Here is a 27,645-nt window from a genome sequence, read left to right on the forward strand (position 1 = left end):
TTTATTACTGCACTGTCTAACAACTAACATGATTAACAGTGATGGTCTATGATGGGTCGAGGGAGGCGTCTGGCCCTTGGCATCTTTGTCCTGCTGGTGGTCGACGTCATTTGGGTGGCTTCATCAGAATTGTCGGAGGTATTATTTTCTTACGTCATGTTCAGTTTTTGTCTGTGATATAACATGAGAAAAATATAGTAAGTTACAGAGTTTACTTGCTGTATCAGTTCATTTCTACATTCAGAGTTGCCTGAAAAGCTCATGCTTGCATTACAGTATCTATATTGAAGACACTGAGTACCATACATCTCAACAGCCTTGAATATGAAAAACCGCACAACTGTTTTCTAAATGTTTGTTGAAGAGAGACTGGAAGTAACGGAGAGATTGAGTAGGGGTGGAAGAGGTCATGGAGGAACCTGTTGAAAAGATTAAGAGAGAGAATGAAGTCTGTTCCCTACCACATTCTGACCATTAGAATTTTACTAACCACAGTGACTTTGAGAGCAGAATGTCTGGAAAAAAGGATACAAGGAATACTAAATTTAGAAATAAGATGTGCAAATAAAAGGAGACTAACCAGGTTTCTTGAGATGGTGTGGACAGGTTGAGAAGACGGGGGAACAAGGATTAAAAAAAAAGAAGTAAATGGTAGGAGAGAAAGTGGAAGACCAAAAAGGAGATGAAAGACTGGGCTGGTGTATTTAATGGATAAAACGGGAATAGACAACAGGGAAGAAGCAGAGATCGTGGTGTTGAGTAGTTTATGGGGATGGACCTGCCACTGAGGGGTGGTATTAGGTTTACTAAAGTAATGTGGGTAAAGCAGATGGAAATCTTTAGATTGTGTTGTGGAAGGGAAGTACTGTAGGAGAACACATCTTATGCACAAGTAATTAATGTATCTGTTTCTCTTGAGCCTGAAACACTTTCTTTTTAGTATACGCTGTATGTAACGTTAAGAGAAAATAAATATATGGTATAAGGGATGAAAAATAATAGACTTTTTTATATTTTTCAAATTTTATTTTCAGTATATCTTCAATGATACCGGCTTCAATAAACCTTTTTTCAGTACATACTTAAAGACCAGTATGTTTTCACTATATTTGCTGGGATTTATATTTTGGAGCCCCTGGAGACACCAATGTGCCCAAAGAAACCACGATGAGAGTATTTACCAGGTAAGTTATTTATTGCAATTCATATTAGATTATTTTTTTGATATTTTTTGTATGTGATATGGAAATAAATTTCTTTTAGGGTAATTGTGTTGCTCTTTTTTCTGTGTTAACTAGACTTGAGTCATGCTATACATACTGTAGAATATTTACTGATTACAAAAGGCATTGGTTATTCCTTTTATTTCCAAGGCCTCCAGACCACCATTTTATTTCATAACTTTGCCTTCTCTTTCCCCTTTATCCCCTTCACTTCCTCTTGTGCTGAATAGAATCATCTGGCATTAGCCAAATGAAATATTTAAGAGACAATGAAGGGGTTAATACAGTAAAACCTTTATCGTTTATCAATCAATACTTTACAAATTGGCTAGTTCATACATGCAGTTCAATGTGTGTTATGTTCACCAAAAATTAAATATTTTACACTTCCATCAATATTGCAAAATATAAAATTAAAAATATAAGAAAATGTGTTCAACAAAAAACAATAGCAAAGCAAGTAGTGATGTACAGTATGTTCATTGTACAGCCCATTCTTCCTGCATCACCTGAAGAGGCACTGGGAGGGAGTGTATATTAATATGAAGTGAAAAATGTATTGTCAAAGCACTTGGTCAGTAATGTGTCCAAATTTAAGCTTTCTAGCTCAAAAATTTCCATAAATAACATCCAGACAACATTAAGTGTTGAGTTGAGTATGCTTCTAATATTCTCTTGCTATTACAGGAAGTGGATTCAATGGAGGATGAAGATTTACCGCTGTCAGATGTTTGGTATGTTGAATTGTACTTGCCATTTGTAGTTGTGATGTAATAAAGTATTATGTTGATGGAATTGTGAATGGGTGCTTGTAGTACTTAATTGTATTATTAACTCCTTCACTTCAGTGTTCAAATTATGCAAAGTATAAATAGATTTTGCGCCTTAATCCTTACAATAATTTTGTGTCATTTATATTAAGGTGATACAGCAATTATTAAAGCATAATATTTCATAGCTAAATAGAGTAATTTCTTATTGCTGGCTTTGTTCCAACAATTTCAGAAAGAGACTCAATTATAGCCTCAAATCTGGTGTAAAAGCATGTTGTTGATAAGCCTCCAAACTCCTCATTGCTCATGTCCCTCATTGTTATCTCTACCATTAGCATTGGGGAGTTCTGATGGTCAGTCGTCATTGTTATTGTCACTGCTGTCGATACCTTTCTTTTCTATATCTCTAAATTAGGTGTAAATTAATGTAAAAATAACAGTAAATTTATTGTGTGGCAGTTGTGGTAAGACTGGTGGAGGAGTGTGGTGTTTTTTTATGAGGGAAAGACAATTGTTTGAAGACCGGGTTGGGCAAAGTGTTTTATAACCATTTTCCACGCTTGTGTGGATTAGCCGTGATTATCTGATGGCAACTTTCCATTCTACAGTCTTTTGCATTCCCTCTTGTCAGGTTCTTAACTCTTAATGTCATTTCTTACAACCTCTCCCCATGTCATTCTTGGCTCTTCTCCCCCCACATTTAGACTCATACACCTCTTGACCTAATTAGTGTGATTCATTCTCCAAAATTCCAAACCATCTCAGCATACTGCTACACAGAATTTTGCCAATAGAACTCAATACCAGCCACCCTCTTACCTCTGAAAAGGATTTTTTGTCTTTCAGTGCCACATTGCATATCCACCTCACTAGTCTCATTTAACTTGATGGATAAATGTATTGCAACTGCATAGGTTGTAGTAGAGTGGTGTGGTCCAAAATTGTTTGGGTACACCTGTTTAAAATTTGCATGACAGGAGAAATTATGTATTAATGAATATATGTAGCACATAGTGAAAAGTGTTCACTTACTTAAAAATTTCTTCTATACAAAAGTCTATTCAGTATACAGACTGCATATAGTGAGGAATATCTATACTTAAACACTTGTCAAAAGGTTACTTTTAACAAGTTTTATGAACAATCTGAAACCCAGAGAATACATTAATTCTTTAGAAGTTGCTATTTTGCATGACCTGGCATTTTCTGAGAACGCAGCTACTGCACTGTGTGGAGTTTTACTGTGCTCAGAAACCTTCACCTATGTCATTGATGAGGACCTCAGATGACTACGTACCTGAGGCTGATTACCCCCATTTTGTTATTTATTTTTTTCCCAAGTTTTTATCCATTTTATTATTATTATTTTTTACAGGGATTAGCCCACCCGGGCACAGGTCACTGACCCACATCGGGGCCTGGGGGCGAAAATGTCAGGAAATCTTAATCAAATTTATGGAAAATATTTTTTAATGTTTTACCAATACCGGTAATTATCAGGGTTTATACTGATTATTGTAATGTATATTATAGAAGTATTTATTTTTATTACTCTTCTTATTAATATGAAGCTCTTGCAGACGAGAGACAGGCGCACCCCTCCACCTGTGCCCATCTTCACTTTGGACCAGCTGGCATCTAGTGTTGCGAGAGACAGTGATGCGAATGCTCAACTGACACATTTGGTCCTGTGGCACTATTTACCCATTCAACAAGCTAGAACGATTTATAACAACAATGATGAAAAGGTGTCTCTAAATTATTTTTGCCAGTCATATGTACAGGAGTTGTTAGCATTCAAAGATATGAAGTTAAGAATGCATTATAGGAAGAAAATTTTGTTGAAGAATTGGAAAATAAATTGGCATTCAACTCAAAAATTAAAACAAATATTTATTGGGGTTTATGATGATAGAAATATGAAAAATGAGGGAGTGAATTTAGAACTTAAATGAGAATAAATTGTGTGTGAAATGTAAAATCTACTTTTGGGGGAGGATTAGTAGTTGTGTGTGTGATCTGTTGTATCAGGTCATTAGGGTAAAGTACAATGATGAAATTTTTAATAAAATTTTTAGTTATAGATTTTGTTGAAAATAATAATGTGTGAAAGAAATTCACCATTGTTGTAATGTTCTGTGAGAGGGAAGTTGTACTGAAGATAGAATTATATTTGTTGAATGTGTGTTTAACAGTTTTGATAATAAGAAAGTATAAGTTAAAGGTATATTACTGTAAGGAATGACATTTTTAGGATATCTAATGAAGGGGAAATTCGGAACTGAAAAGGTCCGCTCCAGTCTATTATATTGTTGTGTGTACTTTACATAAAATGGATAAAAACTTTGATTTTTTCTTTTTGTTTGAGATGGTTTTGTCATAAAAATTTACATTTGAGAGAGATCTGTATAACAGTATTCTCAACCTCTTGGTGCTTGGCATAACATGAACAGTGGAGATTATTGTTAATCCACTTGAATTACGATACCTGTAGTATTTAACCAAGTCATTAGTGCTAATTCAGCATATGGGCCCAGTTAGAGCTGAGGCCAAAGTGGTTAAGACCCAGACACTGAGTCAGAGACAATTTAATTTTTTTATGCCAAGATAATGGCTGCCAGACTGATATTAGATATTTAGAAATGACAGTTGATCAACTGTTCAGTGTTTTCCGGGTGTTTTTGTATGTTTGTAAGCATAATTCCTCTGACCCTTGCTTCATGCGAGGATTACATTCTGCAAAAACTTCGCCTGACTTGAAATCACAAAGTGAATTCTTAATCTTATGGGGATGTGTTCTACAACCATTTATGGAGCCCCTCTACCTTAATTCTGGCACTTTTTCATAACGACAATAAAAGACAACAGTAATGCTATAAAAGTTGAGGAAAAATCATTATAATACTCTAAGGTGGCCTAGAAATAATTAATATGCAATAAACTATAAACTAAGAAAAGCGAAGTGTGTGTGTGAGTGGGAGAGAGATAGAGAGAATGAACGAACGAACTTGGGAGGCAGTGGGCTGTAGCTATGTTGCTGACTCGCCACTCTAATGTGGCTTTGAAAAAAATAAAAATAAATAGTATAAAGCTATAAAATAAGAAAACTTAAGAGCATGGGTGTGTATGTGTGGGAAGTGAATGTTTGTATGGATTCGGTAGGCAGGAGGCTTTAACCGAGTCAGTGGCTTGTCACCCAGACCGTGCTCCCTCCCCTTGGTGTGATGTCATGGCATACAGATGCACACACACAAACACACGAAAGATACACCTGGTTGACTGCCTTGCTGAACTGATATGATATGAATCAATTTCATTGTTTATCATACATCATACAGTATTACGGTCAACCTTTCGCTGAAGTGAGGTAACTCTCACTACCCTAGCCCTGATAAACCAACTGACTGATCTCTCCGAACAGACCTGACAATGAATAAATAAATTTGTGGTCTTCAAAGGTGTTGAGCAAAAATCTGCATCATTGTTTGAGACAGACCTAAGCACCTGGGGATACCTGAAAAAAGCCTCAAGACTTTGGCTCGTTGTTCATTTTTACATGGCTTCTGTTTGTTCAGTGTTTTTGAAGAATACCTTGTATAACTATAGTACTGTATGTACTGTGTAAATTAAGGGTCAACTGTGAGTGCCTTGAGATAAATGTGCAGTATTTTCAGGTGCCTCCAAGAGTGCCCTGGCACTCACTAGGCTGGTTTGGCCTTTGTATCTGTATTTTACTTACTAAATACTGTTTTAATTTCAATGAAACATAGTTTATCACTGAAAAAAAAATGAAACGGTATTATTCTGTCTTTTTTTACCTATATTCGTACTGTACAGTGTATACTGTAGTGTGCTAATAAACCCCTTGTGTTTAGGGGCTCTCTGCTGAATCAAATTATTTGGCATTAACCAAATAAAACATTAAAAGAGTGGCATCCCCATAGTGAAGGGGTTAACTTGGGGCTGAAATATTGAACACTTAATAATTTATCACATTTTTTCAAAGCCATAATTTTTGTGGTTCCTACACCATGGTCACAGAGTTTAAGTGTTGATTCAGTACCATCACTTTTGCATTTGTTAGGAAACATTATAATGGTAGCATAACTGATTATAATCTGCTGTGCATTATGAGTGATGAAAAAGAAATGTGAAGAGCACAAGTGCACAGATGATTTGGGAAAATTTTTTATATTGAATGTACAGTACGCCCGAATAATTCGTTAATTTTTATTTCGCAGTCCTCTATTATTCGCATGATGACACCCTGGATGTACCCAAGAATGTCTGCGGGTATTTTTAAAGTTGCCGTCATTTTCACTGCTGGGACAAGGAGCATTCGTTCTAGAGACAGTAATTTACTTTACCTGTATTGTGTATGTGTGTAGACACACACATATATATATGCAATACAGGTAAAAAAAAATTGTCCTGAGGGCAAACACATACATTTCTTTGTACACAAGTGAAAATGTACTCAACCTTTCGATTGTAATTATTGAAAAAACCTGCTTTCCACTGTTGCAGCTAAAGCCAATGGTAGACTTGGCTAATACAGAGTATCTTTACCTTTATAAATAAGGATATATTTGTACCACTTTATTTGACACGAGTCAGACCTATCATTGACTATGAGTTTAATACTGGTCACTTTTTCTAGCCAAATATAATGAATTACTCCCCCCAAAATGCAGCATGTAGCAATAAATCTAGTCCCAGAGTTAGCATACAGGGCATTTGTCATATGAGGACAGATGCAAATCCTTGGGCCCATAGACATTACAAGACAGAGGGAAATTGGACATAGGATTGAGGTTTACTAGCTACTGCATAAATACTAAAACATTCACTTCTCAAAAATTTTGAAATGCAATATTGTACCAATTACTGTACTCTCAAGAGGCCACAGCTTCGTGTTAGCTAAACCTGATCATTGGAGAACCACTATGAAAGGAAACTGATTAGTTAAAAGGACCATAAATCCCTGGATTTTTTTGTATTGCCCCCCTCCCCTCCCCAAAGTGTTCTCATATGAAGCGTGTCAGTTCTTTTTAATGGATAACAAGGTATGACCACAGTATAGTCGAGGTTAACATAAATAATTTAGTCTTGAGTTGGCCATTGCTGTATGAAGAAGTTATGATATTTTCAGAGGGACATAATTGTATTGTAGTTTCATTATTATTTCAAAATGTTCAGAGCCCTAACACCACTCACCAAGCCCTCTCTTTTATTTTCAGAGTGAACCAAAGTATGTTCCTCTGAAACTACAAGAATTGCAAGAAAAAAGTTCTGATGGAGAATCTGATGACTCTTCAGTAAAGTCCGTCCGCTTCAGCAAATTGACAGAGGTATGTAGTGATGCTTCTTTTAAGAGAATACCAGTAACTATTTAAATTTAAAGGTAAGTCTAGATTGTTGGGAATGTAATTACTGAAAGTGAAGATCTTCAACAAATTCTTTATGTCCAGGGCTTAGTTTTGGAATTTCTGTAGTTCAAGACAGAGTTAATATGATTTAAATCAGAGTGAAAAAATCATGATTAGATTTTATTTTACTTATTTTTTTATACTAATAATAGAAACTATATTTTCCCTTGAGATTCTTTGTGGTAGTATAGCTACAGTTGATATAATTCAGCTCCCCACTAACTTGAATAATTGATGCAGAGCTCTTCCGGGAATGAGAGATTTCCCGGTAATGATACAAATTTCTCAAACCCGGAAAATTCAACATTCCTGGAATTTTTTATTGGTAAAAGAATACTACTTCGCTATTCGCAACCCCATTCTCATGGTGGGAGGCTACTGTCTTGCCTTTCAAGAAGACTTGAAAAGAGGCTCTTTGCCCTCGAGAATATTGCCCCATAGTTCTTATCTCCTGTATCTGCAAGCTGTTTGAAAAGATGGTCAAGTCTCGATTAGTATACTACCTGGGGAAGAATGCCCTTCTTTCACCATATTAATCTGGCTTCCGGATGATGCTGCAACAACAGATGCTCTTGTTTGTATTGAGTCCTCGGTCTGTGAGTCCTTTGCTCATTACCAACATCTCATCTGTATTTTATTCGACCTAGAGAAAGCATATGACACAGCTTGGAGATTCGGCATCTTTAAGGACCTTCAAAATTTTGGCTTGCAGGGAAATTTACCATCAATAATAGGTCAGTTCTTGGGCTGTTGGACTTTTAGGGTCCACATTGCCACAGAAATGTCAGCACCACATATTCAGGACCATTGCAATAAATGGGGTAACAGCTTCTCATTGTATGTAGACAACTTGGCCACTTGGTATGCAGCTTCCCGCAAGTTAGTGGCTGAACGTCACATGCAACTTGCACTAGATAAGGCTTTTCATTGGACCACAGAGCATGGTTTCAAATTTTCTCCCTTGAAGACTGTTACCATGCATTTCTGCTGCTGCCGCCAAGGTGTTCACCTCAATTCCAATCTACAGCTCTATGGTTGCCTGTGCTGTGTCACAGAGACCCATTTACTGGGCATTATCTTAACAACCAGCTTCTATAGCAGCCACATGTTTATTACCTGAAAGAGTCTTTAGTATGCTCTCAAGTTATTGAAAATCTTGGGGCACACTTCTTGAGGTGCTGACCGACGAATTCTGCTACACCTTTACCACATAGTACTAGTTAGACCCAAACTGGATTATGGGTGTGAGGTGTGCTCCTCAGCCACTGAGGTTAGACTCACTACACTGAACTCTATTCATCATGCTGGGGTGTGACTGGTGCTTTCAGGTTCTAGCTAATTCCAAGTCTACTGGTTGTTGCTGATGAGCCACCCGATGATCTTCGATGCCAATATCTCCAGGTCCAGTGTTGGTTTTGCCTCAGTTGCCTTCTGCAATCTGTAACCAACACTTGTGTAGCTGACGAGAATATGTCCCCACCCTACACTTAACATCCAAGCCTCGCGCGACCTTTTGACTTCAGGATAAGGGAGGTTGCGAGTCTTCTTTGTCTTTCTCCTATTCAGATATGCCCCAAGCAGTTCCCTAGAGCTGCCCTGTGGATTCTCCCTGAAGTTCAAGTTTGTCAGTATTTTAAAATAAGGAAGGACTTGTTCCTTCCTTGTGTGGTTCATTCTCTTTTTTTTTAGAGCATGCCTCGTCTCACAGAGGGACTATCCCTGTTTACACCGAGGACTCAACGTCAGATGTAGGTGTGGGTTTTTGGGTACCGGTAGTCTTTCCAACTTCTGCCGTGACAGTAGTCTACCTGCTACGGCAGCTGTTTTACAGAAGAGCTTTCAGGTATTTTACTTGCCCTCAAGATTATTTTTACCCGACCTCATTGTGATTTTACAATATTTAGCAATTCTCACAGTGCTCTCCAGGCCTTTGCAAGTATCTCATTGCCTCATCCCTTGGTTATAGTTATTTTAGAGTGGCTGTTTCTCTTTCAACATCTGGGCCAGAATTTCATTGTTTGCTGTGGCAAAAACAGCTGCTCCTCACTCTGTGGCACATCATTAACATCTACCTGCTTCTGATATGAAGCCAGTAATAAGAGCTGACATCCACTCAAGTTAGCAATGCAGGTGGGATGCTGTTGGAGCAAACAAGCTCTGCAACATTCATCCTGCTTTGGGTGCCTGGGGATATCAGGGACTGTAACGCCGCTAGAAGACTATTTTGGTCCACCTCCGCATTGGCCACACGCAGCTGACACATGTTTTTTTTTTAATGGAGAGGGTGCCCCCTCCCCATTTTGATGACTGCATGGTCCCATTGACTGTTCGACACCTGGTGGAGTGCCCCCAGTCTTACAGATCTTTGTCGTGGGCACCTCTCCGAGTCCCAGGGGGGAGACGGGCCTTACCATTTCTTTGGTGCTGGGAGGAGGGGGGGGGCAGCATGGGAGGGGACATCCTCTCCTTTGTAGAGGAAGCTGCCATTTTACAAAAGCGTTGAGTTTTATCGAATGTTTAAATGGTTTTATGAAAAATCTAAACTATTTTTATTTATGTTTTTTGGCTTTCATTATTTGTTTTTAGCCTTCTAAGCTTTTAGTTTAATTCGGCTGTTGCATTGCCAGGGATGTAATTACCACAATCAATCAATCAATCAATCTCTTCTATCTTTACCAGTGTTTTATTTGTGGATAATCCCAAAAATCTTTTATCTCCTCCCCTAAATCATAAAATTGGATTTCTTATATTGTTTCTTTGTCTCTTATAGGATATTGATTTATAAAAATTTTCATTATTTTAGGTTCGGCAAATGTCAGAAAACGAGGCAGTTGATGCCATGATGTCTCGCCTGTCTTTTTCTGCCTCTGTCCGTGCTGAACAACTGGCTATGCAGGCAGCAAATAAATTATCTGTTAAGGAAGTTATGAAAATATCTAGTATATTTTGTTTATTGGTAAGTATAGATGTTGATTTTATCTCGGATATTCACTTGGCTTTTTATATTAAATCTCCTTCATTCTGTGTGTGTGTGTGAAAGTGAGAGATATTAATTATTATTAAATCCTTGCCAAGTTGCTCTCACAATATTGGGAGTCAAGTAAACCCCCCATAACTCAGCACATATGGGACCGAGGCCTTGCCAATTAATCAGAATTTGCCGGCAAGTATTATTTCACAGTCACAGTAAATAATTGTGCTGACAAGCAAAAGATTACACTTTATACATGACACTTAACACTATCTGTACGGTAACGTTTCATGGGCGCTTAATCACTGTCAGAAGGTCTACCAGTGACACGAGGCGCATGTAAACTGATGATCATGGGGCCGACATGGGCTACTAAGCATGGGCCAGCTTTTGAGTTCTTGCACATAACTTGGCTCCTGCTAACTTAGCGCCAATTTGCCGACTACTCCAAAATGTAATGGTTATCATGTGCCATACCAACTTATTGCAAATTCCGATTTATTGGATGCCAGAGAGTCCTAGTCTCCTCAGATAGGACGTTTCCACATCTTCTTGAGTTAATATGTTTGCCCTATCATGCTAATGTTTATTTCCCCCAAGTGCAGAAATTACCAGAGATCAACACAGTAAAGTTAATTTCTTTAAAGTATCAGAATATATATATGATTAATTAAATACAGTTGGGTCTCACATTACGCGGTTAATGTAACCCGGAGGGTACCGCGGAAAGTGAGGAACGCGTAAAGTGAACAACATAACATATGGGATTAATTGAAATGGAGTCCAGGCCGATCCCCAAACTCGACTTTTTGACGACACATAACTATGTTGCAGTAAAAATTTTATCTTAACTTTATGATGGTATGAAAAAACAAGTAATATAGAAGAGGTTAGGTTAGGAAAGATAAAGGTTAACATAGGAAAAATAAAGGTAAGGTTAGAAAACTAAAAATTATGTGGAACACTTACGGTAGTAGAAGAGATGGGTCGGCATACGGGGATGGAGGCTGGTTCCGAGGCAGAGGGCAGATTACTGGCCCTCAGGTGAATCACCATTACTAGGTGAATCATCATCACTGTCACTTACAGTTGTCAGGGCTTCCCTGACAAATCCCTCAAAGTCAACTTCACTGTCACTATCACTGGCTTGGGCTGGCTGTGGTGGGTTGCGGGTGAAGAAATCTGTTATGCTTTGCTGACGGCTGGCGTTGATGTTGTCGTGATACACCTTGATGTACGGCTCCATAGCCTGCACCAGCCGGTTATGGAAGACTTCATAGCGGTCATCGTCATTGTCGCGGGAAAGGAAGGACTTCATCTTCTCTGCACACTCCATGGCACCCTTAATATCACTATGACTTAAATTGTGTTCTTCGGAGACTGCCGCACCTTCTTCCTCCTCTTCACTGACGTGTTCTTCTTCCAACATCTCGTCGGCAGTCACTTCAGGATTTCTGATCACCTCCAGGATGTCGTCGTTGGTGGTCTCGGAGAAGCCTGGAACTGTAACAGTCTGCGCAGCTTCTCTGGCAAGGTCCACTGCTACTGCAACAGTCTGAACCTCACCAGTCACAGATTGACTCCTCCTCTCACCTGGTATTCCATGCAACACATGTCTCCATGCGTGACGAATTGTAGCAATAGACAGCTGATCCCATGACTCCACCAAGATGTCCACAGCTTTCTTGATGTTAAATACTCTCCAGAATTGTTTGAAGAGTATTTTTTGCTGTTCTAACCGTTGTTCCTCATCTTCGTCGCTCTTGCTATCGGTGGTGGTGTCACTCAGGTCACGCAACTCTTCCCTGGTGTTGGTGTAGTCGTTCAGGAGCTGGAATTTTTTTGTTGAGAATGCAGCTTTCACATTGCAAATCAACTCCTGGTCCATGGGCTGGATTAAAGACGTAGTGTTGGGAGGAAGGAAGACCACTTTTACGTTGGGGTGACGATCTAACAGTAGGGGCGAGTGTCCTGGTGCGTTGTCCAGCAGCAACAAAATATTAAATGGGACATTCTGTTGCTCACAGAATTTCTTTACATCGGGAACAAAACAGTCATCAAACCTGGAGAGGGACAGTGTAGAGAACATCCATGCCTTACGTGCTGTCAGCCAGTGGACATTTAGCTTGGTCATGTCCATGCTCTTGTAGGCGTGCGGCTTGCGGGCTGTGTGGATCACCGATAACTTGAGCTTACAGGTACAGGAGGCATTGGTGGTAAACAGGACGGTGATGCGTTCCTTCTGCATTTTCCGGCCCCGAATCCTGCTGGCATTCTTCACAACGTAGGACTTGGAAGGTAGTTTTTTCCAGAAAAGACCAGATTCGTCCATGTTAAACACCTGGTCGTCACTGTACTGTCCTTCCTCCATAATCTCACGTAAAAACTGAGGAAATTCCCGAGCCGCAGCACGATCAGCACTCGCTTCTTCACCACCAATGTTTATATTGGTGATCTTGTTCCGGATCTTAAACCTCTGTAACCACCCAGAGGAAGCAGTAAAGGGTTTGGGCTCTGAAGTTCCCATCTTTCGTGCCACTGCCATGTACAGTTCACGTGCGTAGTCCTTCACAGAGCGCGTGTCGACCGCCATGTTCCGTCGCGCCTGACGCACCAAGTACCTCACAAGTAATTTTTCTGTCTTGAGAAGCACCTGGTTGTGAAAATACTTGATCATAGAAGCACCTGTAGACTTTGTGATCTTCATGTGCTCCTTTATCTTGGCTGAATCCTTCTTTATAGTCCGGATCGTAGATTTGTTCACGCCATGCTGGCGCGCCAAATCAACCTGCCTTGTTCCTTTCTCCAACTCTTGGATGATGCTATACTTCACCTCGTAGCTTAAGGAACGTCGTGTCTTCTTTGGTTTAGTGCCGCTGGGTCCAGGTAAGGAAAGGTTTCTCTCTGGGGGTGGTGGTCCGGCGGAAGCCATTTTACGGAACAATGGATGCGCGTTTACACGGAGTGGCCTGGAGGGATGAAACTGCCGCGGCTAGGTCAAGCGTCGTCTCTCCTCCCTCCCTCCCCCGGGTGGACACGTCATAATACTTTAAGCCAATTACAGCTAGCAGCAGAGGGGGGTAGGGATGCATGGCCAATCACAGGTCTGATACGTCATATGACGTCAGTGATAACGCAACAAAGACACACACTGCGCAACCTTACCGCGCCGCTTGCCCAAGCGGAGGGAGGAGGAGGGAGAGGCAGGCAGGCGGGCGGGTGGGTGGCGCGTGGGGCAAATCTAAAAATAGCGTCGCGCCGGACACACTCCGCGTAATGGCGTTCACGACCGCGGAATGTGAGCATGTTAGGTTCTGGCAAGGCACCGCGTTGACGGTGAAACGCGGAATGCGGGACCGCGTAATGTGAGGATTGACTGTACTGAAGAACTGTAGTGATTCTTCGTATGTTCGTCTACCAGCCAATCAGTTATCTCGTAACAAACTGACCTTCAGCCTCAGTTGCAAAGTTCGAGCGAACAAACTATAGATTTCCCTCTGTTTCCCAAGTGTTTGGCTATGAATAAGCTAAGACTCAGGGGCTAGGAGAACCGTACTTATCATTATTGCTGATTGATGAGATTGTTGGGATTGTTGTGAGTTCAACTTTTTATCTCCTTACTGCTGGCTGGCTACCTTAAAATTTCATGGTTTAGCTGGACCATATATTGTTCAGATCACTCCTGGTGTGATTGGGTGAAGGACTGTCTTACAGAAATTGCATTGTTGATATGAATTATGCTTCCTGCCACTGAATAAATTTACTCTTATTATGTCTGGCAGCTATCATGGGGTGTTCAGTATGCTAGAATTTCACGCAACCTTTGGCCATACCAATAGGATTTCATAGTTTTAGATAGTTTGAGTCTTTGAGGTTTCTTCCTAATCTAGATTTATCTTTTTTTCAGTGGTTTGCAGGCAATTACAGCTACCAAATAGCACTTAGCAACACAGAAGCTGGTGTTGTCAATATTATTTCATCAACATCTGGATTGTTTACCTGTGATTCTTGCTGCCATATTTCCATCATCCTTAACAGACAAGTTTACTCTCTCCAAATTGGCCTCAGTTCTTCTTATGGTTGCAGGTGTGGTAAGTAGTCAAATATTGTATTAGATGTAATGTACAGTACTGTCCATTTTTATATTATTACAGGTATATTATATTATTTTACTTTTTTAAGACTGTAGCACATAACCAGCCAAAGGCCCAGATTTTAGCATATAAAATTTTATGCTTCATCTTTGTGATATTTATCCACCAAAACTTCCATAGTTCATAATATATCATAATTCAACTATTTTTCAGAAATTTCCATCCTCAAAGTTTGCACTATCCAAAATTGCTAATGGCTATGTGTTGTCTGTAAGAATGGTGTTGGTAGCGTCAGTAATGTGCAGTGAGTGTGGAAGGTGGGTACACAAGAGGTGCAGTGGTGTGCATGGGAGACTGCAGGATGTTGTTGACTTTAAATATTTTGTACCTGTATGTGCAAATAACCACAAGGGTGGATCCAGGGCGGGGGTTCCCTTTTCAACAGAAAATTCCAATACAGTATTACCCCGCCTAACGCGGTTTCACTTAACGCGTTTTATCATATACGCGGTGCCTCGCCAGAGCTGAACTTTCACTTAACGCGGAATTTTTCATCATATACGCGGGAAGCGGCGCGGGCACGATGCGCACAAGGTCGCCCAGTCATCAAAACATTACAGAGTTCTTCACCCGCCACAGCCGGCCCAAGTCAGTGATAGTGATAATTATAGTGAGGATATGGACTTATATGACCTTTGAGGGGTTTGACAAAGAGGCCCTGCAAGCCTCTGTGGTGGATAGTGATACAATTGATACAAGTGATACAGGTGAGGGCCAATAATCTGCCCTCTGCCTCGGAACCAACCCCCCATCCCCGTGTGCCCAGCCATCTTTTCTACTAATGCAAGTGTTAAAAAACCTAATATTATTGATATTTCTCTTAATTATTAATTGTGTGTGCATACCATCATAAAGTTAAGATAAAATTTTTACTACAACATAGTTGTGTGTCGTCAAAAAGTGGAGTTTGGGGGTCGGGCCAGTCTCTATTGGAATTAATCCCATATGTTTTGTTGTTCACTTAACGTGGTTTTCACTTAACGCGGTACCCTGTGGGTTCAATTGACCGCGTTAAGCGGGGTACTACTGTACTTTTTCTTTAATGCAGTATTGTACTCAGGCATTTTTGTATTGTAAAAAGTATTTACTATTGATTTTAGAATATCTCCTAATATCAAGTGCACATAGCCTCAAAATGTACATGATATTGGTCAGATTTAAAGCATCTTCTGGGGGGCTTACAGGTAAATTAAAGAGATACTGTAAATTTCACATTTAACCCCATTCATATCTGCAGGCGTTCGTAAGTTGGACGTTCGTTAGTCGGGGATCCCTGTACAGTATTGTAATGTATCTAGTTTTCGAGATACACTACATGTTCTGGAAAGTGTACATGTGATAATGATACATGTTTGAAAGCTAGGAGACCTCATTACTGTTTTGTGATTGATGACAGTGTTTATCCAAGAAAAAAACAGTTTAAAACTTTGAATATACCCAACATATATTTTTAAGATATTTTGGATATATGTCTTGCCAATTACTTTTCAGGTTTTAGTTAGTTTGGAAGACCTCAACCTTGAAAGTTCAGTTGTGCCTGTTGGTGTGGTATGGTCAATAGCTGGAGCTATTCTTTATGCCTGTTACATGGTCTTCCTGAAGCACAAGGTTCCAACTGAAGATCGTATGGATTTTACTATGTTCTTTGGTAAGTGAATTAATTTCCTCTCCTTTCCCTTCTATCATCTCTCTCTCCTCTTCTTTGCACTCTTCCCTCCCCTCCCCCCATTCCATGCCCTTAGTACCCAGTTAGCTCTGGGAGATTTATTGATCAATCAGATATTGTTTTAATAATAATAAAAGCTGGCACTTTTGAGAAACAAAAGCTCCAATTCTTCCAAGTAATTCACTAGCGCTCAAAATTTCACAAGTCAAAGTTCTGAGAATAAAAAAATAAAAATAAAAATATAACAAAAATCACAAGAAGTGACAGTTCATTAATCCTTAAGTTGTATCACTTCCAAAGCTCTTTTCAGGATCATGTGCTTTCAAAATAAAAGAAAGGTCTTAAGTTGTTTCTTAAAAGCCTCCACAGAAGTCAGCTGCTTCATGGATGCAGGCAAATGATTGTACAATCTGGGTGCGATATAGGAAAAGGATTGGGCCACAAAAGAGCATTTCCACAATGCTCTAGGTCAGAGGATTTAGTAGGTTGGACAATTACTTAGGCTCATCAAACATAAGTGCCTTAAAAGTCATTAGGCAGAGTTTGAACTTTTTTCTTTCTTTAATTGGAAGCCAGTGCAATTCGATTAAGAATAGGGTAGTGGAAGTCCTCAGTAGGAGAGCACATGTAAGCCTGGCATCCTTTTTCACCACCCTGAACTTTTTTCACTAGATAATTAGGTAGGCAAACCCATAAAGAGTTAAAATAGTCAACCCAAGACAAAATAAGTGAATATAAGTGCCACAAGACACTGTCTATCTAAAAACTGTTTCACAGCCGATAGATTTTGAATATGAAAGTTGCAACTGAGTTTCTATGCTCTTTAACCTTTTAGCTGAATGAATTCTTCTGGCATTAGCAGATGCTTCCCCAAGGTATACTAGAGACTGTCAATTGATTGAAAATGTCCAAAGGAGGGCTACCAGACTGGGGCCTGCTCTACAGAACCTCAAATACTTAGAGAGATTAGAACGCCTGCAACTACCTAGCTTATACTACAGACGGGCGAGAGGCGACCTAATCGATGTGTATAAACACCTCAGGGGGCACTGCTTGGTCTAATGTACATACCTGGAGCTGGCGGACGTCCGCCTCACAAGGGGTCACAGCTCAAGGTTGAAGAAGCCACAAGTCCATAAAACTGTGAGGGCAAACATGTTTGGAGTGAGAATTGTGAATTCGAGGAACAATCTACCCGAGAGTGTTGTGACGGCACTGAGTGTGAGCTCATTTGAAACCAGATTTGACCAACATTGGAGCAGGTTCCGATATACTCAGGAGTCAGTGCATGCCCAGTATTCGCCAACAGTACATAACAGAGATGTGACCGACTGCCCAAGCTGCTAATGAGCCAATCAGTAGCAAAGAGGATAAAAGTAAAAATAAAATGAATAAAGTACCTAAGTGTGGGGCTGCCCTCTAAAGGGTTAATCGAGATAGACTCTAAAATTCAGTTTTGAGTCAAAGTATACATTCCAAGATTATGAGCAGAATTGACAGGATTGAGTTGTACTTCTCCAAAGTTTAAAGAGCCAAAATCATCTGTGCTGTAACCCCTCCTATTTCCTTGGATGACGATAATCTCGGTGTTGCCATCATTCATCTTAGGTTTTTGTCTAGCCATCCATTTTTTAATATCAGACATCAAGAATTTCAATATCTCTCAATATCCTTGACATTTATCATTTGGACATAAAGCTGTGTATCATTGGCATGGAAATAGTAAGGCAACACCATGAACATCCAGCAAAATTACAAAACTACTGGTATGGACTGTAAACAGAAGTGGTCCCAAAACTGATCCCTGTGAGACGACAAACTGCAAAGGGACTGGGTCTGAAACGGTTCCACCAACTATCACACATTGAGATCACTCTGACAGATAAGACTCAAACAGTGAGAATGCATCATCATGGACACTGAATGACCAAAGATCCTGAAGCCATGCTGCAAATGCTGCAGAGAGATCCAGTAGGGCCAGGAGGGAGGACTTTTCTGTGCAAGTGTTTATGACCAAATCATTATGAATTCAACATAGGCAGTTTCAGTTGAATGATGCAACCTATAGGCTGACTGGACCAGATGGATCACTTGCTTCTCTCTAACAGAGAAAGTAACTAATCCAGCATAGTATGATCTCTGATGAAAATGAGACTCGAGACTGGATGACTATAATTTTACATATTTTCAGTATCAAGACCAGAAGTGGATGTAATAAAGCCTGTTTTTCAGATCACACAAAATTACCCTCTGACAATCACATATATATGATTCTACAAATAAAGTCTGCAGTATGTTCATAAGAGAGTGATACCTTAAATACATTTGTAAGATCACGACAACAAAGTCTTCTTCAAATCCTTGATATAGTGCAGAATGTTGTTCACCTCTGTAAGACAAAATGATGAAAGAGTGAGTTCTATTGTGTAACTTGGTTGAAAATAACTGAAAATTTCTCATCTAAAGAAACACAATCAAGGTCACATGATATCTTTGTCATAAAAACCTTAGGAAACATCTGAGGCAAGCTGACCATTTGAAGTGGAACAAAGCATAGTAATTCCAGACCTTTGGCCCAACAGCCCATTCATAACTGTATATATTTTTTTCTGGTCACTGCCACATGAGGCCACTTGACTTCTGTAGTATACAATATTCAGCGTTGTGTGCCCACACTGAACAAACAACAGCCGTACGCACAGTCATATTATGTACTCTGATCTAGTACGGTCTGTTCACTGCCTGTGCTTCTCTCATTCAGCACTTCTACGATCCATACAAAGTGAACTTATAGAGGAGTCATTCCAACGAGAGTCATCTCGTACTGTAATTTTCTTTGCCACCTCTGGACAATAATGGTTTGAAATGGACTAGAAGACATCATTATGTAATATCAGCATCTCCTCAAAGGGCAAATCAGAGGAGTCGACCCAGTTCAAAGAATGATCAACTCCCTGATCCATCATGATCTGGTCAATGTTTTTATAGTTCTTGAAGGTAATACTTTAGCAATATAGCTGTACAGTAATATGAAATGATAACTTAACCACTCTCCTATTACATTTACCAGGTAGTCATAAGCTAATACAATTGTGTTGTCATTGAATTTCTAACTGTCACATCGTATTCATATGCCATACTTCAGTTACTTGGCAGGCATTGTATTTACTTCTTCATGGGAATTCACACCGTTAAACTGTCAGAACACAACACTAACACAAAGAGAGGATTCTTATTTTTCAGGGAGAGATAATTTTGCTTTATTCTGTACAAATTTATTGCCTTCAGTTGTTCGGGTGTGAATTATTAAAGTGTAATGATTTTAACTTCTTGAAATAAAACAAAATTTGTGGCACAGTTGGTGTAGGTACTGTAGATAGATAGGTTGAATGTATTGGTCTTTTTAATTTGTTTTCTTATTAATATTTTTTTTTCTCCAGGATTTGTGGGCTTTTTCAATACCATCATTCTGTGGCCCGGGTTCCCCCTGTTGGATGTTTTTGGATGGGAGACATTTTAGTTGCCAAATCTGCAACACCTGTTCTACATGTCTGTTAATGGCTTAGTAGGAACTGTCCTGTCTGAACTTCTTTGGCTTTGGTTAGTAATGCTTTATCAATTACACCATTTATAACAAAGTATTGATATTGTCAATCTCATTTATGAAATTTGATTAATATGTCCAGAATTTTTATGGTTGGGCACTGATGACCATGACCTCTTTGAAATGTTGATTCCGGCCATAATCTCCCATATGTTTAAACCATAGATTATGATTATTGAAAAACCATCATAAAAAAGGAAAATAAAAAACTATAGGTACAGTAGCTAAAAGAAGTATCTGTGCTTACTCTGTGTGAAACAATATGATACCTTAGGTTAGTTTATAATCATCTTGAGCCTGACTAGACAGTATGGCATCAAGTACTTTTTGAGAATGGACTCTGTGGTTTGAGGATGCTAGATTGTGTAAAGTGACAGGGAAAATGTAGAAGGATGTCTTTGAGCATTGTTGTGGAAGGGAACAATATCGCACAATGCATGTGTCTTAGCGGTTTAGAGGATGAGTGACAAAAACGAACAGTGTGTGTGTGTATATGTTCTTGATTGTAGCCACTGTATCATAGAAGAGAAAAAGGATGTACCAAATAGGTGCTTACCTTTATACTTTATTTCTTGAAATAAAGTCTGAATTTGTTTCTGAATTGAAGTGTTTCAGAGAATATCATACATTCCTCTCTTAGCTGATAATGCAAGAAAAAATTTTTGCAGTAAAGATTCTTTTTTTTTGGAATTGTCTTCTTAGTTAACACCTTCTATACAGTTGTACCCCACTTAACGCGGTCAATTGAACCCAGAGGGTCCCGCGTTAAGTGAAATCCGCGTTAAGTGAACAACAGAACATATGGGATTAATTCCAATAGAACCCAGCCCGACCCCCAAACTCCACTTTTTGACGACACATAACTATGTTGTAGTAAAAATTCTATCTTAACTTTATGATGGTATGAAAAAACAAGTAATATAGAAGAGGTTAGGTTAGGAAAGATAAAGGTTAACATAGGAAAAATGAAGGTTACCTAAGAGAAACTAAAAGTTAGGTGGAACACTTACGGTAGTAGAAGAGATGGGTCGGCATACGGGGATGGAGGCTGGTTCCGAGGCAGAGGGCAGATTACTGGCCCTCAGGTGAATCACCATTACTAGGTGAATCAACATCACTGTCACTTACAGTTGTCAGGGCTTCCCTGACAAATCCCTCAAAGTCAACTTCACTTTCACTATCACTGGCTTGGGCTGGCTGTGGTGGGTTGCGGGCGAAAAACTCGGTTATGCTTTGCTGACGGCTGGTGTTGATGTTGTCGTGATACACCTTGATGTACGGCTCCATAGCCTGCACCAGTCGGGTATGGAAGACTTCATAGCGTTCATCGTCATTGTCGCGGGAAAGGACGGACTTAATTTTTTCTGCAAACTCTATGGCACACTTAATATCACTATGACTTAAACTAGGTTCTTCGGAGAATGACGCACCTTCCTCCTCCTCTTCACTGGCGTGTTCTTTTTCCAACATCTCGTCGGCAGTCACTTCAGGATCTTTGATCACCTCCAGGATGTCTTCGTTGGTGGTCTCGGAGAAGCCTTCAGCTGTAATATTGAGCGCAGCTTCTCTGGCAAGGTCCACTGCTACTGCAACAGTCTGAACCTGACCAGTCACAGGTTCACTCCTCCTCTCACCTGGTATGCCATGCAACACATGTCTCCATGCGTGACGAATCGTAGCAATAGTCAGCAGATCCCATGCCTCCACCAAGAAGTCTACAGCTTGTTTAACGTTAAACTTCTTCCAAAATTGTTTGACGAGAAGTTCTTGAGTCACCGCCTCTTGTTCCTTGTCCTCGTCGCTTTTGCTCTCGCTGTCGGTGTCACCCAGCTTACGCAACTCATCCTTGGTGTTGGTAGAGTCGTTCAGGAGCTTGAACTTCTTTGCAGAGTACGCAGCTTTCACATTGCAGATCAACTCCTGGTCCATGGGCTGGATTAATGACGTAGTGTTGGGAGGAAGGAAGACCACTTTTACGTTGGGGTGACGATCCATAAGTAGGGGCGAGTGTCCAGGTGCGTTGTCAAGGAGCAACAAAATATTGAATGGAACATTCTGTTGCTCGCAGAATTTCTTCACGTCGGGAACAAAACAGTTGTCAAACCAGAAGAGGGACAGAGAAGAGGACATCCACGCCTTACGTGCGGTTAGCCAGTGGACATTAAGCTTGTTCATGTCCATATTCTTGTAGGCGTGCGGCTTGCGGGCTGTGTGAATCACCGATAACTTTGGTTTACAGGTACCGGAGGCATTGGTGGTAAACAGGACGGTGATGCGTTCCTTCTGCAACTTCCGACCCCTTACCTTGCTGGCAGACTGGACAACGAAGGTCTTGGAAGGTAACTTTTTCCAGAAAAGACCAGATTCGTCCATGTTAAACACCTGGTCGTCACTGTACTGTCCTTCCTCCATAATCTCACGTAAAAACGGAGGAAAATCTCTAGCCGCCACACGGTCAGCACTCGCTTCCTCACCACCAATGTTGATGTTGGTGATCTTGTTCCTCTTCTTAAACCTATGCAGCCAACCAGGGGAAGCATTGAAAGGTTTGGGCTCTGCAATTCCCAGTTTACGTGTCACTGCTGCGTATAGCTCACGTGCGTACTCCTGCACTGAGCGCGTGTCCACCGCCATGTTGCGTCGCGCATGACGCACCAAATAACTCACCAGCAAATTTTCCACTTTTGCCAGCACCCTGTTCTGGCAATACCTGATAGATGAAGCACCTGCAGACTTTGTGATTTTCATGTGCTCTTTGATCTTGGCTGCATCCTTCTTGATCGTACGAATCGTAGATTCGTTGACGCCATGCTGGCGCGCGAGATCAACTTGCCGTCTTCCTTTCTCCAAATCTTGAACAATTTGGTACTTCACCTCGTAGCTTAATGAACGTCGTATCTTCTTTGGCTTAGTGCGGCTGGGTCCAGGTAAGGAAAGGTCTCTCTCTGGGGGCGGTGGTGGTCCGGCGGAAGCCATTTTACGGAACAATGGATGCGCGTTAACACGGTGTGGCCTTGAGGGATCAAACTGCCGCAGCTAGGTCAAGCATCGTCTCTCCTCCCTCCTCCGGGGTGGTCACGACCATATACTTTAATTGGCTGGTAGGGATGCATAATAATCACAGTCCGTCGTCCTGGCGTCAGTGTCATATAACAAACACACTGCGCAACTGCCGGCACTGGCGGAGGTGAAACAAACCTTGAGCAGGCAAGCCAGCGGGTGGCCTTGATGGGCATCAAAATATCACCAGGCGGACCTCGTTAAGTTCAGCTCTGGCAAAACTGGCGTATAATACTATGATGCGACCTACATTGGAATTACTTGGGAATTGAAGGTGTTTTATTTTGCAGGGGATGCTTCCTTACTTCATCATTGATGGCTACTTTATCTTTGAGCTTAACTATTCCCTTGACAATGTTTGTGGACATCTGGCTCAAGGGCATCAAGTATTCACTGCTAATTTATATTGGTGCAATTCCCATGATGACATCTTTTATTGCTGTCTCACTTCTCACACATTATGAAAGCTGGGACCCATTGATGGATGGAATGAAATATCTTCATAGAAAGTGTTGGAGAAGAAACCACATGTACAGGTAAATTTAACTCTATATAATTTTCTTTGTAGTTGAAGCTGATGGTATACAATATTAAAGAAATATAAATTTTGGATACGGGCTGCAATTTGGATTTATATTTTTGATGCTTGAATTTATCATGATTTATGAATTCGGAACAATATTTGTATAACGCGATTTTTGCTTACTATTTCTCCAATTTTGTGGTATTAACTGTGAATATGGTAAAGAAGAATATCTCCAAAAAGCATTCTGATGATAGAATTCCCGGTGATTATCGTAAAAGAAAGGATATAACACTTGAAGAGAAGCTTGATGTTATCAACCTCAAAATCACCCATCTCCCCCATCAAGTTACATTCATATTTTTTCAAGGTAAAGTGTTAAATTTACTGTATGATTTCATTATTAGATATGAATGTAACATTTATTTAGACTGTGCTATCCTTTGTGTTAGGCTAACTACTAAATTTTTTCGATTTCGAGTAAACTGCACCCAACCCTATTTTCTCCATAAGCCCTGTTATTTCTATTACGCGATTTTCTATAACACGATATTTTACAAGAACACAATTATCGCGTTATAGCAGAACTACCTGTATAGATAATAGATGTACACTTAAGTTATATTTTTTCTCCAGATCTTAAAGAAAATATGATAAGTTTTTGTCTCGTAAATGTTATATTGCTTTTAATTTCTGCATATTGGCATCCATCCAAGTGTTTGCCTTGGATGAATCTGTATATACAGGGCCCTAGGTTATTCAGGATAATTGATTCATACTTTCAAGACGATATTAATAATGCAAAATAAAATATGAATAAAACACCCATCCTTATCTGTCAAATCATAAAATTTATAATGCCATAAGTAACAAATAATGTATGGAGGTGTGCTGCTGAACAAAGTAGTTTTACCTTGGGAAGTACAGTACCAGTGATTTTATTATGAGTAGTATTAGGATCACAATAATTCCATGCTTGTTGTTTGACATCATAAGATGGGTGTACAGTAGGGAGATGGTGCAGGGTGGTGATGGTTAGTTGTTGATCGGTGGTAAAGAGAATACGACATGCACGATTCTCAATAAATCATTTCTTACCATATTTTATGTTATGTACAGTACAGTACTCTTGTGAATGCAGTACTCTACTGCTGTGACGCCATCGTGGATGAAAATAGGCATGCGTACTATAGTTAAAAAAGTCAATCTTTGCGATGTTCAGACCCTAGCCCTCTTTCCCATAAGAAGTTCAGTAAAGAATGATTCACAACTAATTGAGGTTTCAGGAACCTAATATCATTCTTTATCGAGGGTCCAGTAATGTATATTGACACCAGTGTAATTCATAAGTTGCTTGGCTATCTAAATACGTATCGTCAATTTATTGTCAAACGACATTTCTAATAGTATTACTCGTAACAGAATATGTACCATTGTTGCCACATGGTACAGTATCTGAATTTTAAATAGTTTTATAGTGGTTTGATAACAAAGGATCAACAAACCATCCTTCTCCCTTATCTCAGTATGTTTATCGCTTCTCTGTGCTTGTTTGAGAAGAAAAGAAATCATTACAATACTCTAATGTGGCTTAGAAATAAAGAAATTATAAAACTAAAAAAAAAAAAAATTAAGAGCATGTGTGTGTATGTGTGGGAAGTGAACATATGTATTAAGGCATTGGGTCAGCTGGGTGACTGCCCGGCTGTACTGTGTCACGTGCATACTGTACCAGGAATACCCCAGTTATCGCAAGGGAGGCATTCCTAAAAGTCATTGAAAATAACGAAATTGTGAATATTGGGGCAATTTTCCCCCATAAGAATTAATTTGAATAAGGGGAGATGCTTTCTCAGCCAGCAACTTTCACCACATATATTTCAATAGATACTCCTCATTATCCAAGGCAATTACGGACCTTAGGCACCAGGGTTGCATCATTTGTGCATATACTGTAATACCAGTAAATGCTAGGAATAAATAAAAATTATACTACTTACCTGCATGGGCCTACATCTAGCAGGAACTTTCTGTCCAGGTTTCATGAGTATAATATCCCCACGCACCAGGAGAGACCAAGGGAGGTTGACTGTGTTACCATCGCGACGAGTCCACTGGAGGGTGATGCAGGGGGAGTGGAGGTGAGGATAGTTCTCGGCAGACCACAACACATTGCCGTGGTATTCTGAAAAAAAAAATGGCACGCATGACACCAACGGAAACAAGCAAGAGTAAGTGACAAAGAAACCTCAAATACTGTAGTTAGGAGAGAACAGTGGTGGGTAGTGGTGTAATGATAAGTGTAGAAAGTTGCAGGAGAGTAGTGTCAAGGTCCTAGTATGAAACAACACACACACTGACGGTACTTTTGTGGGTAACTAAATAAAGAACAGTTTTAAAATTCACAGACAATGTTCGGATATTAATAAAAAAACGTTACCGTAAGTCACAATGCTTTACCTTTAAGATCCTTTAAGACGTTGTGTGTGAGTCTTGGGACCTCTTTGTGCCTCAGCTGAGTGTCCCACCACACCAAGTACACGTTAAGAATTACTGCTAAGAAAATGAAGAAGGACTCGGCAGGAAGATGCTGGTACCTGATAATAATAATAAACATATTACATCATCTGTAAATCTAAACAGAACAAAATTCATCTTAAATTCTCTAATGGAAAAATTATTAAGGACATCAGAGTAGTTATCCTATCTGTCAACAAATGGTTGCTTTACTGCTACTGTATGTTTGCTTGTATTTACACTCATACCAAATCATAAGGTCATATATTTTTACCTATGTATGGAGAATATTACACCAGTCCACATTCTCAGGTCAATATATAGCACAGAAAGAATCAAAGGTAACTTCATATGCCTGTTGTATTTTATGGACCCATACTGTACACACCTGGGGTCATTACATGCAGCGAAGGCCACCAGCAGCACGATGCCTTCAACGATCAACGCTATCACTGATGTCCAATGAAACACAGAGAGACTACTCTTGTGGTGGAAGGCTTCATACAGAACACTCTTTGGTCCAAAACCTTTGTTCCTGAAATATAAAACATAATACAATATCACCAAACATATGAGGTGTTTACAATAGCAAGGGCACATCACTGGGTTGCTCAATTTCCCATTTTCTGTGTCAGTCCATAGCATCATTGTCAGGCAATGTGGATACACCTCCAGCGTGGTACAATCCCATAAGAAACCAAGGGCAGAAAACATGCAGTACAGCCCGAATAATTGAACCGAGTTGAGATATTCGCACATACGCCCTGGTTAGTCTATATGCCCCATTTACAAGAAAGTACAGACTCCAATATGCCCCACAGGTTAATACTGTATTTCAAAATTAATTAATAATCTTTTCTACACTTACTTTTCAGCTTCTGTCTTCTGATATTCATCCAAAGCGATGGAGATGTCCTCATGCAAGAGACTGAGGGCCTCACTTGTGGGTAAGCCATCAGCACTGCAGGCCATTTCCTTCAAAACAAAAGGAAATATTCTACAACAACAACAACATTAAGCAACAAGTTTATAATCATTTTACCAAACCTGATATATAACACACAGGAATGAATGTTACTATCTGCCAGTATAACATCTCCCACCTCCTTTCTTTGTATTTCACTTGAATCAGTTCGTACACAACACAGACGATATATATAACAGTAGAAGAGCTGACGGAACGCTAAGTCATGAGGCCATCACCAGACTGTAATTCTTCTGCCAGATGTCTGTGAGGGATATTTTGCTGATTTTTTTTTAATACGGTACGACAGATGATATATCCAGGGTGAATAGACCACAGGTTCAAACTGACTGCCTTGGTGTATTAATCAATCAAGCCATGTGCGCTGATTAAGCAGATTGAGTATTGCTTTTGAAGACATATTCTGGACTTAGCTTCCTTGTCACACTGCCATCACCAAGTAACTGAACATTGCAGCGAGGATGACAATGAACAGAATGATCTATGCAAAAAAATATATATATATCCACTAAAACTGCTTAAGAAATAGTCCTTTATTCTTGTACAGTATCCAACATTTCAAGTGTTACTCGACTGTATTAGTAATTCAGACTTTTTCGACATTTAATCGGTCATCTGAAGCTACCCAGAGTAACATTCAATTATAAATATAACTAAAAATAACAAAGTAAACACAAGCAACAAATAAATAAATTACACAGCTAAAAATTAATTTGGGTAAAAAAAATTCAAATAAAAAT

The 27,645-nt window shown here is 39.7% G+C and overlaps 2 protein-coding genes across 8 annotated transcripts; one reads left to right on the forward strand and one right to left on the reverse strand.

Moving 5' to 3' along the window:
* On the reverse strand, window positions 1-26,918 carry LOC121866088 (transmembrane protein 94-like). Of its 4 annotated transcripts, none has more exons than XM_042365683.1 (5): window positions 26,789-26,918; window positions 26,309-26,455; window positions 25,864-26,000; window positions 25,404-25,588; window positions 1-171 (listed from the first exon to the last, which is right to left on the reverse strand). In XM_042365683.1, the coding sequence occupies exons 1-5, from the start codon at window positions 26,890-26,892 to the stop codon at window positions 142-144; spliced, it is 603 nt and encodes a 200-aa protein (XP_042221617.1). In that variant the 5' UTR covers window positions 26,893-26,918; the 3' UTR covers window positions 1-141. The 4 variants fall into 4 exon arrangements, with proteins under 4 accessions (XP_042221617.1, XP_042221619.1, XP_042221616.1 ...); XM_042365685.1 differs by lacking the exon at window positions 1-171 and adding an exon at window positions 241-419; XM_042365682.1 differs by lacking the exon at window positions 1-171 and adding an exon at window positions 16,048-17,357.
* Window positions 22-23,422, forward strand: LOC121866086 (solute carrier family 35 member F5-like). 4 transcript variants are annotated; one of them, XR_006088886.1, is made up of 10 exons: window positions 22-138; window positions 1,035-1,184; window positions 1,911-1,957; window positions 3,577-3,744; window positions 7,237-7,347; window positions 10,229-10,381; window positions 14,304-14,487; window positions 16,042-16,198; window positions 19,657-19,816; window positions 23,171-23,422. XR_006088886.1 is itself a non-coding variant. In XM_042365680.1 (7 exons), exons 3-7 carry the CDS (start codon window positions 3,517-3,519, stop codon window positions 16,050-16,052), a joined length of 687 nt encoding a protein of 228 aa, XP_042221614.1. In that variant the 5' UTR covers window positions 22-138; window positions 1,035-1,184; window positions 1,911-3,516; the 3' UTR covers window positions 16,053-16,470. The 4 variants fall into 4 exon arrangements, 2 of the variants coding, with proteins under 2 accessions (XP_042221614.1, XP_042221615.1); XR_006088885.1 differs by lacking the exon at window positions 3,577-3,744; XM_042365680.1 differs by lacking the exons at window positions 19,657-19,816; window positions 23,171-23,422 and having other exon boundaries at window positions 1,911-3,744; window positions 16,042-16,470.
* Window positions 26,919-27,645: the final 727 nt, after the last annotated feature.

This window comes from Homarus americanus, unplaced genomic scaffold (genome assembly GCF_018991925.1).
Source record: "Homarus americanus isolate GMGI-L3 unplaced genomic scaffold, GMGI_Hamer_2.0 scaffold47846, whole genome shotgun sequence".
Taxonomy (NCBI): domain Eukaryota; kingdom Metazoa; phylum Arthropoda; class Malacostraca; order Decapoda; family Nephropidae; genus Homarus; species Homarus americanus.